At 34.8% G+C, this 22,469-nt stretch overlaps 2 protein-coding genes across 2 annotated transcripts; one reads left to right on the top strand and one right to left on the bottom strand.

Annotated features, from left to right (window-relative positions):
- Positions 1 to 494: 494 nt before the first annotated feature.
- On the top strand, positions 495 to 3,803 carry LOC147525098 (uncharacterized). Its single transcript, XM_086578093.1, has 5 exons — positions 495 to 1,286; positions 1,512 to 1,742; positions 1,946 to 2,154; positions 2,530 to 2,783; positions 3,664 to 3,803. Exons 1-5 carry the CDS (start codon positions 495 to 497, stop codon positions 3,801 to 3,803), a joined length of 1,626 nt encoding a protein of 541 aa, XP_086434219.1.
- A 5,404-nt stretch (positions 3,804 to 9,207) lies between these two features.
- Positions 9,208 to 14,135, bottom strand: LOC147525097 (DNA polymerase delta catalytic subunit-like). The gene is made up of 6 exons (XM_086578081.1): positions 14,017 to 14,135; positions 13,825 to 13,923; positions 13,475 to 13,582; positions 13,233 to 13,328; positions 13,074 to 13,139; positions 9,208 to 9,285 (listed from the first exon to the last, which is right to left on the bottom strand). Exons 1-6 carry the CDS (start codon positions 14,074 to 14,076, stop codon positions 9,208 to 9,210), a joined length of 507 nt encoding a protein of 168 aa, XP_086434207.1. The 5' UTR covers positions 14,077 to 14,135.
- Positions 14,136 to 22,469: the final 8,334 nt, after the last annotated feature.

Raw genomic sequence — 22,469 nt, 5'->3', positions numbered from 1 at the left:
GGATTCGGAACTAGCAGGAAAATTATCAGAAGAGGTTACAAATGGGGAAATTACACAAGAATTGTTTGCTATGGATGACTTTAAATCCCTAGGGCCTGACGGCTATACAACTTTCTTCTTCAAAAATTCATGGGATATTGTCGGCGACGATTTCCTAAGAGCTGTAAAGGAAGTTTTTTATCACAACAAAATTCATAAAGGTACTAATGCAACATTTCTATGTCTAGTTCCTAAAAAGCCTATTGTGTCCCAGGTTGATGAATTTCATCCGATTGCTTGCTGCAATATTACTTACAAATGTATTGCCAAGGTTCTAAGTAACATGATGAAGCCTTACATGGACCAGTTGATCACTCTTAACTAATCAACATTCGTTCCTGGAAGATGCATACAAGACGATCTTCTATTGGCTCATGAACACTGTCAGCTAGGACTCTCTCCTGCTGGTGCTCAAGAGATTCGGGTTCCCCGACAAGTTTATTGGTTGGATAGCTATGTGTTTCTCTTCTCCTTGTTATTCAGTCCTCGTCAATGGTAGTCCGTATGGCTTCTTTGAAGGGAAAAGTGGGTTAAGGCAAGGTGACCCTCTATCTCCGTATCTGTTTGTGCTGGTAATGGAACTGTTAGGTGGTATTCTGAAGCAAGGGCTCCTAATGAAAAGCATTCAGCCTCATTCCAGATGTAAAAGACTTGGAATAACTCACTTGAGTTTCGCTGATGATGTGCTACTTTTCTATAAAGGGGAGGCTGGCTCTATTTTGGCTGTTAAGTCGGTCATTGATTACTTCTCTTTCCTCATGGGGCTGAAGATAAATACTCTGAAGACCTCTATACTCACTGGCAGTATGACTAATGATGATGGGCTTGCTTTTGCAGGCTTATTGGGGGTACAACTAGTAACCCCTCCCATCAAATATCTGGGGTTGCCTCTCACTACAGCTAAAATAAGTACCAAGGAGGACTGTTTACCACTGATTGAAAAAATCACCATGAGAATGTTCAATTGGAAGAACAGGTCCTTATCTTATGCAGGCAGATTACAACTCACACAGTCTATCCTATCATCTTTTCATATATATTGGGCGAAGACTTTTATCCTTCCAGTAGGTGTTTTGGACAAGGTTGCTAAACTCTGTAACAGATTTCTGTGGTCTGGTGATTCTTTGCAAGTGAAGATGCATAAAGCTAGTCATGCAACTTTGAGGTTACATAAAGAGGAAGGTGGGCTGAGTATTATTGACCCTAGGGTATGGAACAAAGCAGAATACTGTGGGTTGGTTTTCAAGGTTGCAACTAAGGATGAAACTCTGTGGACTTGGGAGTACCACATTCGATAAAAACATTTCTAGACTATGAAGATTCTTTCGGATTGTTTGTGGGTTTGGAGGAGTATCCTGAAACATAGGAAGATTGCTCGGAAGTATATTAGAAGCTTGATTGCTAACGGGGAAGGTACAAGTTTATGGCATGATCCTTGGATATCCTTTATGTTGCTTATTCATAATGCACAGGCTAGAAATTTCATTCATGAACCAGACGATGCTAAAGTGAGTGATCTGATCACGAACGGTACTTGGAATGATAAGGTCCTCAACTTGCTAGACGGTGAGTTAAAAACAAAAATCTTGCAGACTTCCATCAACGTCAATATGGCTCAGGACTTGGTAGTGTGGACTGCTACAAGCTCAGGTAGGTTCTCCACAAAGTCAGCATATATGTCCATCAAGAAGATGAGAGAAAAGGTTGGTTAGTATAAATTGGTGTGGGGAAAATATAATGTTCCGAAACATTCCTTCATCACCTAGCAATTGTTTGCGGGCTGCCTGCTACCCAAGATTGGCTGATTCATAGAAAGCTTTTCTCTCATTCAGAGTGTTGTTTGTGTGACGAGCAGCTTCCATAAAACTTGAAGCATCTTTTCTTCAATTGTGCTTTAACAAAAAAGATTTGGGATGTGGTAAAAGACAAATTGGGGCTGGGAGTGGTGCGTGAATCCTCTACTAAGTGGCAGTTTCTGTTGTGCATAACTAGATCAAACTTGATATCGAGTGAGATAATCAGAGTTATGATTTGTGCAACTGTGTATGGGATTTGGAACGAGAGGAATAACAGGAGGTTCAAGAACAAAGCTCATAATGCTGATTCGATTAGCAGGTATGTCATAAAGAAGATGAAAACTTACTTGCAGCGAGTTATCAAGTCCACTGATGACTCCTCTTCAGCGACAAGAAGGTTGATTGTGAGACTTGGAATTGATATCAGCATAAAGCAGCGATCATATGAGCTAGTTAAGTGGACCAAACCACCACTTGGGTTCGTTAAAATTAATGCTGATGGATCGGTGACTAAAGACTGTGCCGGATATGGCGGTATATTGAGGAACCATGAGGGGTCTCCCATTCTCTTATACATGGGCAATGTTAACTTAAGATCGGTGATTATCTAAGAGTTAAAAGGAATAGAGGCGGGTTTTCTGGCAGCTCTAAGTGTGAACTGTAATATGATTTTGGTTGAATCCAATTCTCTTAGAGATGTCCAAGTGATAAACAGACAGGAGGTAAGTCCTTGGTACTACCTTGATACAGTGGAAGCCATCTGGAGGCTCATGAACCAGTTTAGTTCGGTTAGTGTGTCCCACATGTATAGGGAAAAGAATAGAGTGGCAGATTTGTTGGCTAAGTCTAGTACTACTCGGGATAGAATTATAAATCCAGGACTTACTTTTGTTAGTGTGCCTCCACTTACGTATGAGCTTAATGTAATAGTGGAGGAAGATGCTATTGGTAAGTTGTACCAAAGAGTTTGATCAATACAGGTTGGGGTCTGCCTAACCCCGTATAAAAAAAAAAAAAAAAAAAATATATATATATATATATATATATATATATATATATATATATATATATATATATATATATATATATTGATTTGCATTACATTCTTTAATACAACAAACTTGTACCCTATACGATTATTATCAAACAGGTCAAGGTAGTCTCTATTACTAGATTAGTCATATGTTAAAGAATATTGGGTGTCTACGAGAAACAATTGAAACGGAAAACAAATCAACTATATATCATTAGTTTAATGTGTCAAAATAAATAGATGTCATAGTTACCATATGCTCCAAGTGATGATATAAAAAAAATTGTATAACTTACACTCTTTGTTTAACATTCAATTTCAGCACACAAAAATCCAAGATTCCCAAGAACCGAACTCTACCTAATACTTCTCAAAAATCCATATCATAAATCTATATATCAATGAACCTAAAGGTCAAATAATCTAAAAGATAATTGGAACTACAAGAATCCTTTTAACCTCAAATTCTATGGTTCGATGAGAATGTAAGTATACAAGAAATATGATAATAACAAAGTCAGATTACTCACCCAAAATAGAAAATTCCCATCTTCTACAATAGATACGGAGCCCCCAAGCTTTGGTTCAATTTTGTCGAAAAGAATTTCGAACTCCCATGTTTTCTGCTTTCTTTTCTTTTTCTTTTTAGTCCTAGCTTTCTTAAACAACACTTTTAAATCAACTTCACAAAAATCCAAAGCCCAATTAGCTTAAACTGTCAAACCAAACATAAACCAAGACTTGGAAGTATGAAAATTAGCAAGTATCTTATTGTAATACCCAGACTTGTAGCAGAAGCTCTAAACCCAGTAATCATACCATTGCCTAGAGCTTTGAATACCATCCTTGTTAGTGACTCCGCAACAAGCAAGAACAACAATGGGGATAAAGGATCTCCTTGCGTGACACTGTGGCTCGTATACCAGTCCAAGTAACATGCATTACTTGTCTCGATGAACTCTACTAGTTCCTCGCCATCATAGTCAGACGTACACCATTTATCCCGGTCTGCACATACTTCTTTCGACAGCTTGTATTAACTTGCATTTCAAATCGAACATGTGTACATTATACTATACGTACATACATACATCATATATAAATATAAAATATATATCACACTATCTTCTGAGAATTTATTTTGAGAAATACTGAGTATCTTCTACTCAGAAATTCTGAGAAATAATCAGAAATACTTAGAAATTGTCAGAAGTTACTAGATGGAAGCTTTCCGGTAAAGGATATTTTTATCAAGGTGGCTATATTCTTCAGATGTTACCCATTGTCCCTAATTGCAGGTATCAATAGGCAATTAGGGAGAACTGGTAACTTTGCAAGAATATAGGCACCCTAATTAAAATATCCTTGCTTTCTGGTATCTTTTGAGAATTTCTAAGTATTTCTGAATATTTTTGAGAATTTCTGAGTAGAATATACTCAGTATTTCTCTGAATTTCAGAAGATACTCAGTATTTCTCAGAATAAATTCTTAGAAGATATTCTGTGATATATATTTATATGATGTATGTATGTACGTATATAGTATAATGTACGTATGTTTGATTTGAAATGCAAGTTAATGTACATGTACTTATTCACTACTAAAAAAAAGACATATGATGACGCTTGTTTTTTATCTATCTTGACAGCTTTGTTGAAAACCGTCAAGATAGGTGTCTTAATGATATTTTTATGGCGGCTCTTGGAACATTATGTCGTATATAATACAGGCGTCAAGAAAATATTATGATTTTATGACGGCTGTTGCAACATTATGTCGTGTGTGACACAGGCGTCAAGAAATTATTATGATTTTATGACGGTTGTTGAAACATTATGTTGTGTATGATATAGGTGTCAAGAAAATATTATGATTTTATGACGGTTGTTGGAACATTATGTCATGTATGATATAGGCATCAAGAAAATATTATGATTTTATGACAGCTGTTGCAATATTATGTCGTGTATGACACAGGCGTCAAGTAAATATTATGATTTTACAACGGATTTTCTAAAACAGTCAAGTTAGTAGTATATTAAATCGTTCCAATTTTTTTTGTGCAAGTTCTCAGACCATATTCAACCGTCAAGAACTTGGACAAAAGAAAAACCATCGTGAGTACAAAAAGTGAATCGTCAACATTAATCAGACCTACCACTGGGCTAAATGGCAAAAGAGGAAAATCGTTTTTCTCTTATTCAGAATATAGAATAAATCTTAAGGTGAAATTTCAAAAACACCTCTCAGCTTATCGGCTTAATTCCCTTCCTGGCTTCCTTCCTGAAAGCTTTATTATTGTTTCGATCATCTCCTTTTCAGTCCATCTTCATCTTCTTACACTCGACCATACCTATCTCTCAAACTCTAACTAAAGACCTAGCAAATTTTACCAAGGAAGGATTCCTTAATTAATATTCCTATGAACGACTAAACCATAACCATTTTTCTTCAATTCATGAATCTGAAGCTTTCTAATTCGAGAATGGGCGGAATATTTTCCCTTTTAATTCGTATCCATCTGAACCCCCCTCTCTACTTCATTCTTTTCATGGGAGGTGAATATTTTCTGATAACTCAGATTTATGTTTATTCTAGTTAGAGAACCCCAAAGTTTTTAGGATCATTCGTTGCTTCTCGATCTCTCAAGGTACGATATTCTTTCTTCTCTCTCTCAGTAAAATTTTTTATGGGTTTGAACTGATTTTGTGTTATTTGGTTCAAGTAATCAGTATAAGAGCAAAACTTTAGTTCATTTTAAAATAGTTGAGAAAGATAGGATTTTTGTTTTATTTGATTTATACTTAGTGCTGATCTAATTTCAATAGAAACTGATGAACCAAAAAAATGGGTTTTTCTATCTTGTTAGTTTTTCAGATCAGTAGAATTCAATTCTTTTATGGATTGAATGCTTTTGGAAGGTAGAGAAGGAGTTGCAACATGTATATGAATGGAAATGTCAGACAAACTCATGCGTTGTATACTCTGTAAGGTACTGGCTAGGCAAGCTAGGTGCGTGATATTTATTTGATAAAATGTCAGACAAAGTACATCAAAAGTGACATATTAAGTATACTAGTTGTGTCACTTTTGGACCAGAGTGAGACATAAGTACATCAAAAGTGACACATTAAGTATACTAGGTGTGTCACTTTTGGACCAGAGTGAGACATAAGTACGTCAAAAGTGACAAATTAAGTATACTAGTTTTGTCACTTTTAGACCAGAGTGAGACATAAGTACGTCAAAAGTGACATATTAAGTATACTAGTTATGTCACTTTTAGACCAGAGTGAGACATAAATATGTCAAAAAGTGACACATTAAATATACTAGTTGTGTCACTTTTCGACCAGAGTGAGACACAAGTACGTCAAAAGTGATACAAAAGCCCCTTACTTCTTGTGTCACTTTTGGGAATCAACTCTATATAACTCGTTTGAAAAAGAAAGCAACACATAAGAGTAGTCAGTTGTGTCACTTTTAATAGATATTATGTCACTTTTTCCAAAAGTGAGACAAATGAAAATAATTTTTTTTAAAAACATTTTCTCATTTTTGTATTCGATCGTATTCATTTCTCAACCTGCATCCTATAAGTCATAACCAAAATCCCATTAACCTGCTTTATGACATAAACAACATCCACATACATTTATCAAAACATCACAACCAAAATCACTTTAACCTGCTTTATGATACATAAACAACATCCACTCGAGAAGAAAGAAACAACATTCAAAACAATTAACTTCTATTGATTTCATCGATCAAACGAAGTATTTATCATCTAGTTTGACTCCCAACAAAAGAAGTCATTCCAATACCAAAAGAATCACAATTAAAAAAAAAACTACATAACGCCAATACTATCCTAGTAATATCCTAACTTGTTGTGCGCACTTCCAACACCAAAAACCTAGCTGCCATCTATTCATATGTTAATCGATCCATGACACCTGCATCATATCATGAAGTCGTCATTCCACTATGACTACTATATAAAATTAAAGAGCAAGTGAATCAAAAAGGGTATATTGTACAAGTAAGAAAAAAAAACGATAAGAAAAGTATATATACATAAACAAAGGGAAAATATGGAAGCCCACTTACCCAAATTAACTACTCGATAAATTGTTGGATAAAGTCGATGAATTCAAGACGAAGTTCATCTATTTCATGGGTGTAACTCTTCTTGCCGAGAACTCCAATACACGTTAAATTTAAAAATATATTATAAATATTATGAAAATGAATAATGCAGGCAATGCATTGCCTACCATATTTACAAATGCACCAATTTATAAGCTAGCTAAAACTATATGAAAAATAATGCTACTTTATAGTCACCTTCTTTTTGATCGGTGGACCAGGATCCTCTACTAAATCTCGCATAAAGCGCAATATATAATATCCGCATACAATCCCCCCTTGTTGTTGTGGGCACTATACATAATTAATACTTGCATTAACACATACACAAATTGGAAGATACTTTGTATTGTATTCCAAAGAAACTAAACTTACTGTCACATAGTTCCAATTTAGATTTGGATTCATCTTTCTCTTTCCTTTGGACATATTTGATGTCTTGATCGCACTGAAAATGCATTTGTTTCATTCTCATTATTTTCAAGATATAATCAAATATACAATGAAAAATACAATAAATAAAGACTAAACTCACGTGTTTACTAATAATTTAAAAGATGGATCCGGTGGCCCTCAAAAATCTTTTAAAGAGTCCAACCAGTACACTTCCATTGATGGTATGTCAAGAACCATTAAAACCCAAAGCCCCCTACATGACCAGTTATGTGGATACAAATTCAATTAAGTACTTTTAATTATATAACCAATCGGAAAAAAAAAATAAAAAAAAATAATTTTAATTATATGAAAATAATGTATATGTACTGCAAATGTATAAACACAGTTACCTTGTGTTAAAAGGAATTAAAAGCACACGATCACTATGTTCTTCAGCCAACTTCTGAATATATCGAGACTTCTCATCATCCTTTGTATAAATAGTAAAACTTTCTGGGTTACCAAATAATACTACTTTACAGTCACCTTTTTTTTTAGTAGTGGACCAGGATCCTCTACTAAATCTCGCATAAAGCGCAATATATAATATCCGCATACAATCCCCCTTTGTTGTTGTGGGCACTATACATAATTAATACTTGCATTAACACATACACAAATTGGAAGATATTTTGTATTGTATTCCAAATAAACTAAACTTACTGTCACATAGTTCCAATTTGGATTTGGATTCATATTTCTCTTTCCTTTGGACATATTTGATATCTTGATCGCACTGAAAATGCATTTGTTTCATTCTTATTATTTTCAAGATAGAATCAAATATAAAATGAAAAATACAATAAATAAAGACTAAACTCACGTATTTACTAATAATTTAAAAGCTAGATCCGGCGGCTCTCGAAAATCTTTTAAATAGTCTAACCAGTACACTTCCATTGATGGTATGTCAAGAACCATTAAGACCCAATACACCCTACATGACCATTTATGTGCATACAAATCCAATTAAGTACTTTTAATTATATAACCAATCGAAAAAAAATAAATAAAAATAAAAATAAAATAATTTTAATTATATGAGAATAATGTATATGTACTGCAAATGTATAAACATAGTTACCCTGTGTTGAAAGGAATTAAAAGCATGCGATCAATGTGTTTTTTAGACAACTTCTGAATATATCAAGCCTTCTCATCATCCTTTGTATGAACAGTAAAACTTTCTGGATTACCAAATGCATACTTTGCTTGAGCAATTCCAAAATGGGACAATGACATGGACATTTTGCAGCTTGGTTCACTTCTACAGAGAATAGAAAGGTATGCCACAAAAATATAAAAGATAAAGGAAAATAAGAGATTGAAAGTGACATAACTTACCTTTAAGACCAGCTGGCGACCATCCATCACAGCCTTCTCAAGTGGATCCTTTGCTTCTTAATGAAAAATAACTTAGTGTCAGCCGAACTAATTTCTACAAGATTAGCTAAACAACAAATCTTTTTTTTCCCCTGATACTTAGCTGAATAGCATAAGTAACGATAATAATCTAAAATCATACAAGTTATAAAATCAGAGTTAGCTTGAAAGTATTTACTACAATGAGCAAGTTTGTAATATTCCAAAAGAGTCCATTTGACCAATTAGGGAACAAAAGTTCATGATAAACATATGTACCTACACAACCTGTTGGATTGTGATGCATCTTAAAGAAAGTAAATTCATTAACATATTTCATATGTATGTCTCATTGGAATTTATAAAACAGATAATATTTTACAGATTCAAATGTGGCAGCAAGTTATCACATCTTCATCTGTGAGATTAGGAAATTTATAAATACAAACAACTAAGAGATTTATCTGGACAATAAACTACAAACTCTCAAAAGAGTGAAAATCATAACAATTACTGTAACGCCCGTATTTAAAATATGTATTTTTCTATTTATTAATTAATTAAATTATTTATTTAAAAATCAGCTGGATTGGATTTGGACATGTGGGCCTGATTTTTGGGCCCGAGTCTGTGTTGGGCTTGGGTTTCGGGCCCAAGTATATAAACACATTGTTCTAGTAAATAAGGTTCATGGAGAATAAAAATAATGAAAAATGGAGGCAGAGCTTGAAGCTCGTTTGCTGGAGCGTTGGAGCGCGACGACTCGGACTCGGAGAAATTTGCAGGAGCTGTGGATACAAGTGAGTAGCTATTTTGCTATTTCACCGAATTTATGGATTTCCGTGTATCGGAGTGACTAAGGTTTCGGCCTATTAATACTGTTCATTATACTGTTGTGTTGGACTTCGTGCCATTTGTTTTATTAAATTTTATTAAATTTCGGATTTTCATTTAAACTGTCGAATTTTGTTAAAATTGGGTAAACTGTCGAAGCTTCGACAGAGCATCAATGGCGTCGCCCAAAATAGTACCGAAGTCTTTCTTTGGCTTGTTGAACTTTCTGTATTTGTTGTTGGTGTTTGGTTGTGGACTGATGAGGGTCGAGTGGGGGCAGTGAAGCTTGGAGGCGTTAATGGCGGTGGCCGAACCGGTGGTTGGGCTGTTTTTTTTGGTTTGATTGGTTGTGGGGTTATGTGGTGATGTGGTGATGTTGGTTAGTGGTGTTTGAGTGGGTGAGGGCGGTTGAATAAGAGCTGTCGAAGCTCTGTTAATGGCGGACGGTCTCAGATCTAGTTTTGGTCGATATGTTGAATTTAAGAATTTGAGTTTTTTTGGTTTTGTTAAAGATATAGGGGTTTCTATGAGGATCAAAACCGTGTGTTTGAATTGGGTGGTCGTGTAGAAGGTGGGGTGGTCGATTTTGGTGGCTGGTGGAGGAGAGAAAGCTTAGAGATGATGAACAGTAAAGTTCGGTTGGGCCTTGGGCCTTAGCAAATTTTGATTGGGGTGGGCCAAAACCTTAGTTGGTTTTTGGGCCCGATTTTGGGTGTTTTGTTTGGGCCCAATTTAATTAAGTTTTGGGACCAGTTTAGTGTTAATTGTTGGGCCAGTTCTAATATTAGTTTATGGGCCCGTTTCTTTTGTTTTGTTGGGCCAGTTTCATTTGTTTTGTTTGGGGCCATTTCAGTTCAATTTTTCGGGCCGAACTCAATTGTGTTTTGGGGCAGAGTTCAGTCTAAAGTTTTTGGGCCCATTTCTAATATTGCTTGGGGCCAGTCCATTGGACTTAAAATAGATCTGTTTGGGTCTTTAAATGTTTAGACTTTCGGGTTCTAAGGTTTGGGCTTGGCCAGTTGGGTCCGAACCATTACCTTGGTCATGAGCCCATGAGCCATGCACCTTTGCCCTTAGCCATGAACCATGACTATGACCCTGGACCTGTCAAACACGGAAACGACAGTTTGACTTTGACAATGATAGTTTGACTCTGACCTTGGAATGTTGACTTTGACTTTGACCATGACATGTTGACTTTGACCAGGACAGTTTGACTTTGACCATGACCTGTTGACCTTTGACCGTTGACTGTTGACTTTGACTTTGACCATGACATGTTGACTTTGATCAGGACAGTTTGACTTTGACCATGACATGTTGACTTTGACCAGGACAAGTTGACCTTTGACCGTTGACTGTTGACTTTGACTTTGACCATGACATGTTGACTTTGACCAGGACAGTTTGACTTTGACCATGACACATTGACTTTGATTGTTGACCTTGATGTTGGTTATTTGTTGACTTTGACCGTTAACCTTTGACTTTGGAATGTTGACTTTTTCCATTTTTCACATATTTAAGAATATGGACAAATATAATAATAAAATATTGTCAAACATCATATAACGTTGTTTGTCATTATCGAATTAAGATTTGACGTGAAGTAGTGTGTAAAAGCTTATATATATTGGGCTTTGATTGTGGATACGTGGATTTTAATTGTCTTTGCATTATATGTTGTAAATTGTATGGACAAATCAAATGCTAAAATCTTTGTGGAAGCTTGTATAAATTTGGTGGTCATTATCTAATTAAGAATTGACGTTGATATTGTGATATTATATAATATTATATAATATATATATATATATATATATATATATATATATATATATATATGTTTATGTTTGAAAATAAATGTATAAACACTCCATTATTATATATGTGAGATGCTACTATGAGGTAGTATATGATTGGTGAATATTTGCCTACGGGATTGTGGCTTAGTGCAATAATATATTGTCACGTGAAAGAATTAAAATAGTTATGAGATATATTCGAGACATTTCTAAATATTGTGGCTTAGTGCAATAATATATTGGCACGTGAAAGAATGAAAATAGTTATGAGATATATTCGAGACATTTCTAAATATTGTGGCTTAGTGCAATAATATATTGGCACGTGAAAGAATGAAAATAGTTATGAGATATATTCGAGACATTTCTAAATATTGTGGCTTAGTGCAATAATGTATTTGACATGCACGTGATATAGTGAAACGTTTATGAGTCATAAATGTATGACACCTGAATAAATTACGTAACGAAAATCCTAGAACCTGACTACCACAACTCATGTGATCTGCCCTGTGTGGGCGTATTTAATATATAAGATGTTGATATATAAGATGTTGTATATATATGAGATGTTGATTGACCCATGTGTTGGGCAATCGTAGCCGAATAGTGGCTTGATATATAAGATGTTGTATATATATGAGATGTTGATTGACCCATGTGTTGGGCAATCGTAGCCGAATAGTGGCTTGATTATTCCGTTCGCAAATATTGGAACGAGACGCGCGATATTTTATGCCGAATAGGGGCATTACTTATATAATTGCTTCCGTGTGAGGATTTACCTGTCGCGGCATCCCGCTTCGGGTGGTTCGCATACGGAATGGTTCATTATATAAGGGGAGGCATGTGGATGTACATGTTCGGCGTTGGGTAGCGATTATGGTAGCCAGGGAAACTAGGTAAGACATAGATACGACGTGAATTTTAGGGACACGCAAGGAAAGCCTTAAATAATCTAATTATGGTAATATGTTTGGTTGTTTATATGTTTAGTTAGAACCTAAGGCGCCTCGATGGAGGAACTACATGCCTTATTTATGATGCGTATAGTATGTTGTATTAGTTGTTGAAAGTTAAGGCGCCTCGGTGGAGGAACTAACTGTCGTATGGATTATGTATATATTTGTATAAGTATATGTTGTTTTTAGAGCTACTCACACCAGCATTTTTATAATACTGACCCGATTTGCATGTTTGCTTTATCGGTGTGTTCATTCAATGAACATAGTTGATAAGTTTTGACAGGTTTAGTGTTGAAGAAGAGTGGTTCTTTGCTTGTGGTTTTGCGTTATCGTTGCATCTCGATTTGTTCTCGCTTTCCCTTGAGGTGATATAGAATTTCAGTCTAGACAATGTTTTTGTATTTTCATTTGTAAATTTTATTAAAGAGTTATTGAAAGGAGAGTTGTAACCTAATCTTATTTGTGAATCTTTGTCATGAAGAAGACTTTTGTTTAAGTTAAAATCTTTATTGGTTTTTAATTATCCGCATATTTAAACTGTTTATGGGTTTTTTGGAAGTTGAGAGTGCGTCACACCTCGGAGATCGAAGAGTCGGGAACAAATAATATTTTTCCGAATTCTATCGAAATTCGGGGTGTGACAATTACCTTCCAATATGGTTTTGCTCTTTTACGAGCAGCCAAGAGTTCTTCAAGAATTTCTGGAAGTATCCCCTGATTTCGCACATTAAGAGCACCACATTCAGACCTTCATCCAATGGATGTCTCATGCTACAATTGAAAAAAAACATCAATAACAGAACTTACCTTCTGAAGATTCGATTTGACAAATATTTCACTAGATGGAGTTTTGTTTACACATTTTGGTGGCAAATTGAATTTACGCACATCCTCAGGTGTTACCTTAAGAGAGACCACAAACAAAAGGGCTTCAGACATTATGATCTTCAAATTGAAAATGACAAGAGTTAATTATTAAATCTAAACAGTATGACCATTTGGCACTGAGGTAGTGAGCCATAAGGACAAATGGAAGAAATAAGACTCACCAAATTGCAATAACATAGATTATAGGCCATCATAATGGACGGATATAAAGATGTGAAGTCCAAAGTTGCAATAGGCTTCTCATAGAATCCTGTCTTGGCCTCCAAAACCTATATTATGAATAATTCAATGGGTCAAAGTGCATTTATGCTTTTAGCCAACTCGTCAGCTAATTTAATTAAAGTCTGTGACTTTATGAAAGTTCAGAAAAGAGTGAGATTTCTATAAGATACAATACTACACAGCCCTTAGATCATGTTCATAAAGTCACAACTTGCTTAAACGATGCCCTATGAGCCCTATAAAAAACTACCATGTACTGAAAACAATAACATGGACAAAATAAACTTACAGTTGCACCTTCAAATGTGTTGTCTCCAGATCCCTGCTTTTTGACACTAGGGATAACAAGATTCTTCTGCTTAGCTTTCCTCAAGAGTTGGGAAAGAACCTGAAAGCAAAATTTTAGAATCAGAAGATCAATGAGCTTGACTCATCATCATATTTCCTAGTTTAATCTAGTTAAGCAACCCAACACAGTTACCTTAATGCTTTGACCTCTTGAAAGCAAGAAAGAAATTGGGACACCCGTGACACGAGCCATCTCCACATATAAACATCAATTTGTCCAAAAGCCTTTGTGGAAGGTAAGCATCCTGTAAATCAAGTAAAAAAAATGGTATTTTAAGATGTGATTATATGATTGTTCATCATAAAAGAAGAGAGTTTCCATCATTATATACAAGTTACTTTAAATTATTAAAAGACAGCAAGCTCCATTAATAATTGAATTCTAAGAAGGCAGTGAAACCCTAAAGAAAAATAGATTAAAGTGGAAAACTGAGTGAGAAAGGAAGATAAATGCAGGAAAAAACAATCTTGAGAGTACCTATGAGAAGCAATTAGAAAAAAAGGAGATAATCTTCACAGCACGTGAATAAATGTGCCTATGTTCCAAACATTAATGACAAGAAGCAAATTTGATGTTACATGTAATTTTGTTCACAATCATATCCAAGGAGGCAAAATCAATGAACATTTTGTAGATTTGAAGGTCTTGAAAGCAAGATATAAGAGCTTTCAATAAAAAGGACGAAATAGTGAATGAAGCTCTTGTCCGGAACTGACTTTCAGAATTGAAGGAAAGAGGGGAACATGGTATGTGAAAATGTATGTGATTTTATGAGCCAGCTGAAAAGGGAACTAGAACGGAGAGCGAGAGATGGACCAGAGACCACTGGGTGGGAGAGCGCGCGTGGTGTTAGAACACCGGTGAGAATTAGTTGGGAGGAAGAACGGTGAGGTCTCTTCAGTGTTGTTTTTGCGAGACTGAGTTTTTCTCTTTTTTTATTCTATTTTTTTTTTCTTTTTTAACGCTAAGTGTTATTTTACTTTTAGGTTTAGTAAGTTAATTCTTTTTGGCCCAAATCACGACTTTCAATTTCGTTGGGCATAAACAATTACTAGTGTCGCTTATTTATTTTGATAATTTGTCAATTTTGTTTTCGATTTTTTTACACCCAGAAGTGACACAATAAAGCAAACCACTAGTGTCATGTTCAAATAATGGGACACAAAAAATAAAATTACTTGTGTCACTTTTCCTAGAAGCAACACATCAGCCCTCATTCCATAAAAAAGTGACACATCAAAACTCTGTGTCACTTTTTTCTAGCAAGTGACACGAGACAAAAAAAATAAGTGACACAAAAAGTCCCTTCTTTTAGTAGTGTGGTGTCACGCACTCTTGTAACTTGGATATATACTTTATCCTTTTCATTACTGTTATGCTTCTTTTAGCAATTCCTTCATTCCTCTTTTTCTTGCTCAAACTTCTAATTAATCGTGTATTTGATTATCGCCAAAGTGACATATTTGTTTTTATGAAGTAGTGGGCTTTGTTTGTTTGTGAAATTGTCTGTTTTTTCTTTTCAGCAAGAACTAATTAAAATTGTGGGACTTTGTTCTTAAAAATTTATTCTTGAAATTTTCTTCTTATTTGGCAGATTCATGGATCATCTTGCTCGCTCTCTCTACCATTTGGTTTGTATTAACTCTATTATATTTGTTTGAAATTTATCAGAAGCTCCTGATATCAAGAACTGGATTAATTTCAAGCTATGTATGTGAATAACCTGTATTGGGTACTAAAGATGATTTGGTTTTGGGGAATAGTGCAATTGACAAAGTGGGGCACCAGTTGGAAATGAAGGTACGTAGTTTTCTTGTATTAAATATGTATGAGCAATTAGCTAAGCAAAAATAAATCAAAGTTTATAGAATGTCATGTCTAGTTTAAAGTCTTGTCAAAAAATAAAGAGAAATATAAGTGGGCAAAATATTTCAAAGTTTATTAGCATATACTAGATATTTGTTGGTCAAGTTTATTCTATTTTTGAAATTAATTTAGTTTTCTTTTTGATTTATGTATTTGGGTATTATGTATTTATGTATTTGAGAAAATGTTGTGATCTTTTCGTGATTTGTGTATTTCCTTTTTCTGGTATGCACACTCAACTTTCTAAACTATCAAACTTAGATGTGTTAGAAGCTTTTTAGCAACTGGGATTCTAGTGGTTAGACTAGATCAAGTCTCCTCGCCATTTTCTTCTCTCTAATCACATTGCTTTAATTTGTATGTGAGAAGTACAAGTACAAGATAACGAGATATTGACAGTACTGAGAGTGATATAGATATTTGGAACCACTAATCAAACAAATCTCCTAATAAGGTTCCGTGAGGTTTCTTTACAAGGTTTTAGTGTTATTTATTGATATAAACTGTTATATGGTTGGTCTTGGATGAAGATCAGTTGAAGAGTAAGTGCTTGAAGAGCCATTTATATAGGTTTTCTTTATGCTTAACTTGGCTTATCTCATTGATTCCTTTTAGATGCTGGTGATGGGAGGATGTCTAAAGTTAGAAAGGAAAATGGAGTAATTCAGGGGCCAGAGAGAGGTGTTACACATTCTTCTTTGCCAGCTTCTCAGGAAACCGAAAGTAAACTATTTCCATAAGTATCATGGTGATCATTATCTGTTGAATATGTATTTTATAACTTTATTTTGAACAACAATGTTTTTGCAAAGCCATCCTTTAATTTTCTAGGATTAAACACAATATGAATTGGAAGAGCTAAGTCATAGCTTATTTCTATATCATTGGAATGTATCATCTCAGATTGCGTGTTCTTCTTGTAGCTCTTTAAGTGGTGTGGCTACTGTTTCTTCCAAAGTCACTCCTCGACGTGTACCTAAAGTGCCTATGCGCAGGGGTGCTAATACTACTAAGAAACCTGCTGTGAGTGATGCTAATGAATTGGGAAATGCACTTCTTCCACCACCGCCACCTGTTACTGCTAAAACCCTCCATTTGAAGTCAAGACTGGATATGAGCAGCCCACACCTAGTTCTGATCATGTAGCATCTCATGTATCTATGGTGGGAGTGTATTCCTCAAGATCCCATCCTGGTGCCATCTCTCGACTCACGGGCTTCCTGTGCAGTGGGGTACTATTAAACGTGAGTGGGAAGCCAATGGACCGGTAATGAATCGAGCCCTTTGATCCCATCTGAGAATTCATTTGTTGTTATGGTGTCACAAAATTGTTGTTATGGTGTATTGAATTCATTTGTACTTGTCCAACTTCTCACATAATGAAGAACTAACTAGTTTTGCTTCTTGAACGCACTTAATTAATATATCCTACCTTTTTTTACTGACTCTCCTAATTTTATTTTTCAAGGTCAGGCCACATTGTTTCCAATAACATTTTTCTTTGTATCTATATAATTATTGTTTTCTTTTTTTAGTATCTAATTCCAGTTAGTGCTAGTAACATTTACCTTGGAGATAGCTAAGGCTATATGAAATAAAACATTTATTCCCATTAAACAAGCCATTACTTTTACTAGGAAGTATGACACTATATTATCACATTGAATTTGTTTATCAGGATATATGGCTCCCAAAAAGCTTGAGGTATCTTAGCCTTGCTCCTAATTTCAGAGAATAATTTCTCTTGTTTGAGGGTTCTAGATCTCAGATGATGCCACAATTTAGAAAAATCAGGAAACCCCGTTTAAAGGTTGGTGAACTTTGATCTCTCTGGATGTTTCCTTGGTTCCCTAAAACAACTTGAAGTGCTTAAGACTTGACTAAAGAAACCGAGCATAAGCATAGGGAGTGTGGCACAAACCTGTTCCATGTCAAAAATATGAGGCAGGTCCTTTCTCTTGATTGGAACCAAATCAAGTAATTAATCTCCATGACAAGTTTTTTTTCCCATTTTGGGTCTGGCATATTATCTTATGTTTCTATTGGAATTAATTATGGTTTAGTTCAAAGAACTTTATTCTTAGGGGTTTGTCCTAACATGAGAAGCAATCATTTTCCAGTTGACACTACTCCTAAATACAGGAGTTATATATTTTTTTCAAAAGTGCTTTACTGGATGTTTGTAAGAGGTGGTCGAAGTTTTGAATGATTGGTTCGAATTGATAACATGGTTTGTATTATTCCTAGTCTGGAACTAAGTTGCAATGTAATGTTTTTTTTTCTCACTTTTGTCTTGTCAGAAGTAACGTTTTTTTTTTTTCTTTTCGTCGTTTTCTTCGAATGATACTCTTCTTATTTTCTCTTTGGACTTTGATTTTTTGTAGGTTAAGTTTGGACAAGGTTTGATGAATGAAACTTAAACCATGCAAACCGTTCTTTTTTAGACATATTTTGTGAATATTTTTGGTTAAATGTATGTAATTTTTTGAGATGGTGGAATGTAATGGATTATGTTTTTTTTTTTTTTTTCGCTAAAAGGTAATTGATTCAAAAAATTTAGAAGGTTACAAGAAAAAAGAAAATGATGTTTGAGACCTGCATAGTATGGGTTTCATCATATGTGAACCCACCTATTACATCCAAAATTTAGCTTATGAATAGGAAATAAGTAGTGAAATGGTTTTCCAAATTCCTCACAAATGGAGGCATGTTATCCCACCATTTACTTTCTCCATTTTGTAAAGCAGCACCATGTCTCGCACAACTGTCCGCTCCTGAATTTGTTTCTCTCCATGTAGCTGATATATTGATCCATGCTGCTTTCTCTCTTTGTTGCTTCCATTTTGATCTCACTCTCTAATGCACTTTATCCTTCTGGAATGCTTGAACCACTGAGGTTGAATCTGATTCCACCCATATATATCTCCAGTCTCGATCTAGTGCTCTCTGAATCCCTTCTATAATAGCAAAGGTTTCTGCCATATAGTTTGTTGTTATCCCAAGTCCTCCTGCTGCGGCACCCAAAATATGCCCCATATGATCCCGGAGAATCACTCCCCAACCAGCCATGCCTGGGTTTCCCCTAGAACTTCCATCAACATTTATTTTTATAGTTCCCGGCGGTGGGAGAAGCCAGTAGCATTCCAAAATTTTGGGAGCACTTCTAAGTTTGTACTGGAGATTAAATATGCGAAGGGTTTTCACATCTGTCAATGAATTGTTCATAGAACCTGATGATTTATGATATGCTCTGATGATGGCTCTTCTAGTCAGAAAACAAATGTTAGAGAAACTAGATGTCTTCTGATCATAAAGAACCTTATTCCTATTCTTCCATAAGCATACCAGACTTGTCATTGAGTAGGCTTTCCATATGTCTAAAATCAAAGAGCTGTGGTCTTCCCCTGTTGCATTATATCATTGAAGGAGTCTATATTTGATTGGATGCTGAAAATATGTCTAGCATGGTTCCAGACTCTCTTAGCCAAATCACATTGATAGAGGATATGGTCGAGACTCTCTTCTTCCTTCCTACACACACAACATCGAGAGGCCAGTTGTGTCTGTCTTTTTTTCAGCCTATCATCTGTTGTCGAAGCCCCCTGAAGCAGTTTCCATGCTATGCCCTGTGTCTTGGGTAAGATTTTTGAGCTCCATATGAATTGGCATCCCTTATGCTTAGTCGCTTTTCTTCTGATATCCTCATGCACTGCTTCCACTGAAAATTTACCTTTGCCATTTGATAACCAAATTCGCTCATCCTCTTTTGAAGAATCCAGTAGTTGCAGCAAGTTGAGATTGATACCAATTAATTGCAACACCTGTGAGAAGTTGCTGGAAAACACCCACCGATTACCTTGGATGAACTCGTGAAGTATGCCTTGGTATTTCCTAATGTCTCTCCTCTCCTCCTGAAAAAAATCGCAGATCGGTTTGTGGTGAAGCTAGTTCTCTCTCCAAATGTTTACTGATAAACCATTTCCCACCACCCATCCATGTAGGTTAGTCATTTCTTTGAGAGCCCAGCTTATGCCCTTCCAAACTGTCGTTTTGTGAATAGATTACGAACTGGCTAGTTCGTTACATTCGTGATCATGTTAAGTTGTTTGCAGTGGAGTTTGATTGTATACGTGCTAAATGATTTATTCAATTTTTTGGGTATAAAATAATTTTTAATAAATATTTTTTTTTCCAGAAAATATATATTTTTATGACGGTTTTTCCAAAACCTTCACAAATTGAACAGGTTTCTTGATGGTTTTCGCTTAAAATTATGGCAGTTGTACTTAAATTAATGACGGTTACTATGGAACACTCAATATTTCATTGCCTATTATGATGGTTTTATCTCTATTTTTGACATAAAATATTTGAAGTACATAACAGTTTTCGCAAATCCATCATAAATTTAATGACGGTTTTGGTAAACTTTTATGATGGGCTCTATAATGACGCTTGTTTTTTTTAATGAAAACACATCATTAAACCTGTTTCATGACGGTTTTTAGCCGTCATTATAAGTCTCTTTTTTAGTAGTGATTCTACATGTTAAAATTTAATGTGTGATATATATTTATATATGACGCGTGTAAGTACGTATAATATGATTTACACATGTTTGATTTGAAATGCAAGTTTATGAGATGTATTTAAAGTTTTTAGAAAACTTTCAAATATTATTGAATTTAAAACGATTATATGGGTATGGTCTTTACAAAACACGAAAGCTGTAGAGACGTGTGTCTACTGTAAACAGGCATTAGATTGTGGGATTAAGCATCGTTATTTCAAGGTAAAAATTATTACCTTGAAATAAGATTAATTGGAAGTAAAATAGGTAGCCAACAAACACACATACCCATACTAACGATCCTTGATATTTTACTGAGATAACTCCTCAGTAATGGGCATTGATCAGCTCCCAAATGCGCATTTTATTACCCTTAAATTACTACATTGCAGCCCTTCTTACGTTTAATGAAAAGACAACTCATAGCTTTTATTGTTTTTTTTCAGGTTATAGAGAAATTTAGACCACTTATCGTAAAAGATGCGTCTTAGCACCAAAAAGAGCCTTAATCATGCTTATTATGAAGACCAGATACTGCTATGAAAAAGTACTGAAAAAGTCAAAGTCAACGATCAATGTCAAAGGTTAAAGTCAAAGGTCAAACACCTCAACTCAGAAAACCAGATATGGAGAACCTTATCTCAAAATATGGCATTCTCCAAAACCTATCTTGATCAAAAGAAATTAAAAAGCAAAAGGAAAAAACAAAAGTATAAAGTAAAGTGTGAGGTGTCTAAAATGTAATGGAGAAGGGCAAATAAGTAAAAGGTATAAAGTAGGGGTATATAATTGATAAGAGCCCAGAACTATAGTTTTAACCCCTTAATAACATTACATATAGACCAATTATGTTTATAACAAATAAGAGTTAGTACTATTTAAGTACTTTTGTGTATTTTAGGTCTTGGAATCAATTATGTGAAGAAATATATCACTTTTGCAAGAGAAATGAGCAAAAGTTGGTTGCTAAGAAGTTCTATGGTTAAAGCCCAAGTTTTAAGGAGAAAAAGCATTTTTAAAGCCTAGTTAAGGCTGAAAAGTCAAAGTCAATACGGGCAGAAATAGAGCATAAAAGTCAACAAAACTTCCGCAGACCGTATCTTTGGACTCAGACCTCCGAATTGGGCTTATTATATGTCAAAACGACTGGCTTGGAAAGAGCTTTCTAATAGTTTAGGACTTGATCCAATCAGAGGAGTAAAAGTAGACAAAAGTACTATTGTAGTAATTTCCAATAGAGAAACCCTTTTTGGACTTAAGTAATTAGGTTTTGGGCTTGATTTAGTGGCCTAAAACATAGCTCCAAAGCCCATGCATGAAATTATAAACCTAGCCCTCTCTTATAAAAAGAGGACTAAGGCAAAACTCTAACTCTCTCTTACCCGTTAGTTAATTAATCTCTTGTCTCTTAGTTTTTCTTTTTAGTAAACATAGTTTATGTTTTATTAGCCTAGCCACCATTAATTCAATTCAAGTTATTTTCAATAAAGTAGTTCTTCCTATTATGTCTTCTTTCTATTATTTATTCCATGATAGTCCCATGATTCATAGCTAAACCTCCATTAGAGGGGTCTGATTGAAGCTTTGATGAAGACTTGATATGTTAGTATATAATCATTGTATTGAAGAGTTTCAATTCTAAAGGGTAGTTCATTCACCATGGGAATGGGTTTAAACTTCCTCTCATGCTAATTATTAGTTGGTTAGAGATGCCATGAATAATTAGGGATAAAAAGACCTAACTTTTATGTTGAACCTTGTGTGAAAACATAAAAATTAGGGTTGCAATAAAAATCTATACTAGCATGTTAGGGATTAATTAAGGTGGATATCAAATCTCCCTAATTCCTTATCATATTCAATCTTATTATTCAATTTTCATAGTTAAATTCCAATATATTAAATCATAGTTTTTGCATATTCACAATAATTACTCTCATGTTTGTGGAATTGTTAATCACTAGTAGAATTAGTTACGTTCTAAGCAATTAGGAGTGGAATGAATTCTGACTCTAGTTTGTTATATGATAATCGAGAGTAGAAATTTGATCTAAATGTAGAATAATTTAGTTTTCTTATTCATAGCGAAATCATTATTCGTTAGGATAGAAACCTGTTATTTTAGTTTTATCAATAATCCAAAAGTTAG

The sequence above is a fragment of the Coptis chinensis genome, chromosome 1 (assembly GCF_015680905.1).
Source record: "Coptis chinensis isolate HL-2020 chromosome 1, ASM1568090v1, whole genome shotgun sequence".
In the NCBI taxonomy this organism is placed as follows: domain Eukaryota; kingdom Viridiplantae; phylum Streptophyta; class Magnoliopsida; order Ranunculales; family Ranunculaceae; genus Coptis; species Coptis chinensis.
Note: the sequence above shows the minus strand (reverse complement) of the source record. Positions and strands in the feature narration are given on the sequence as shown.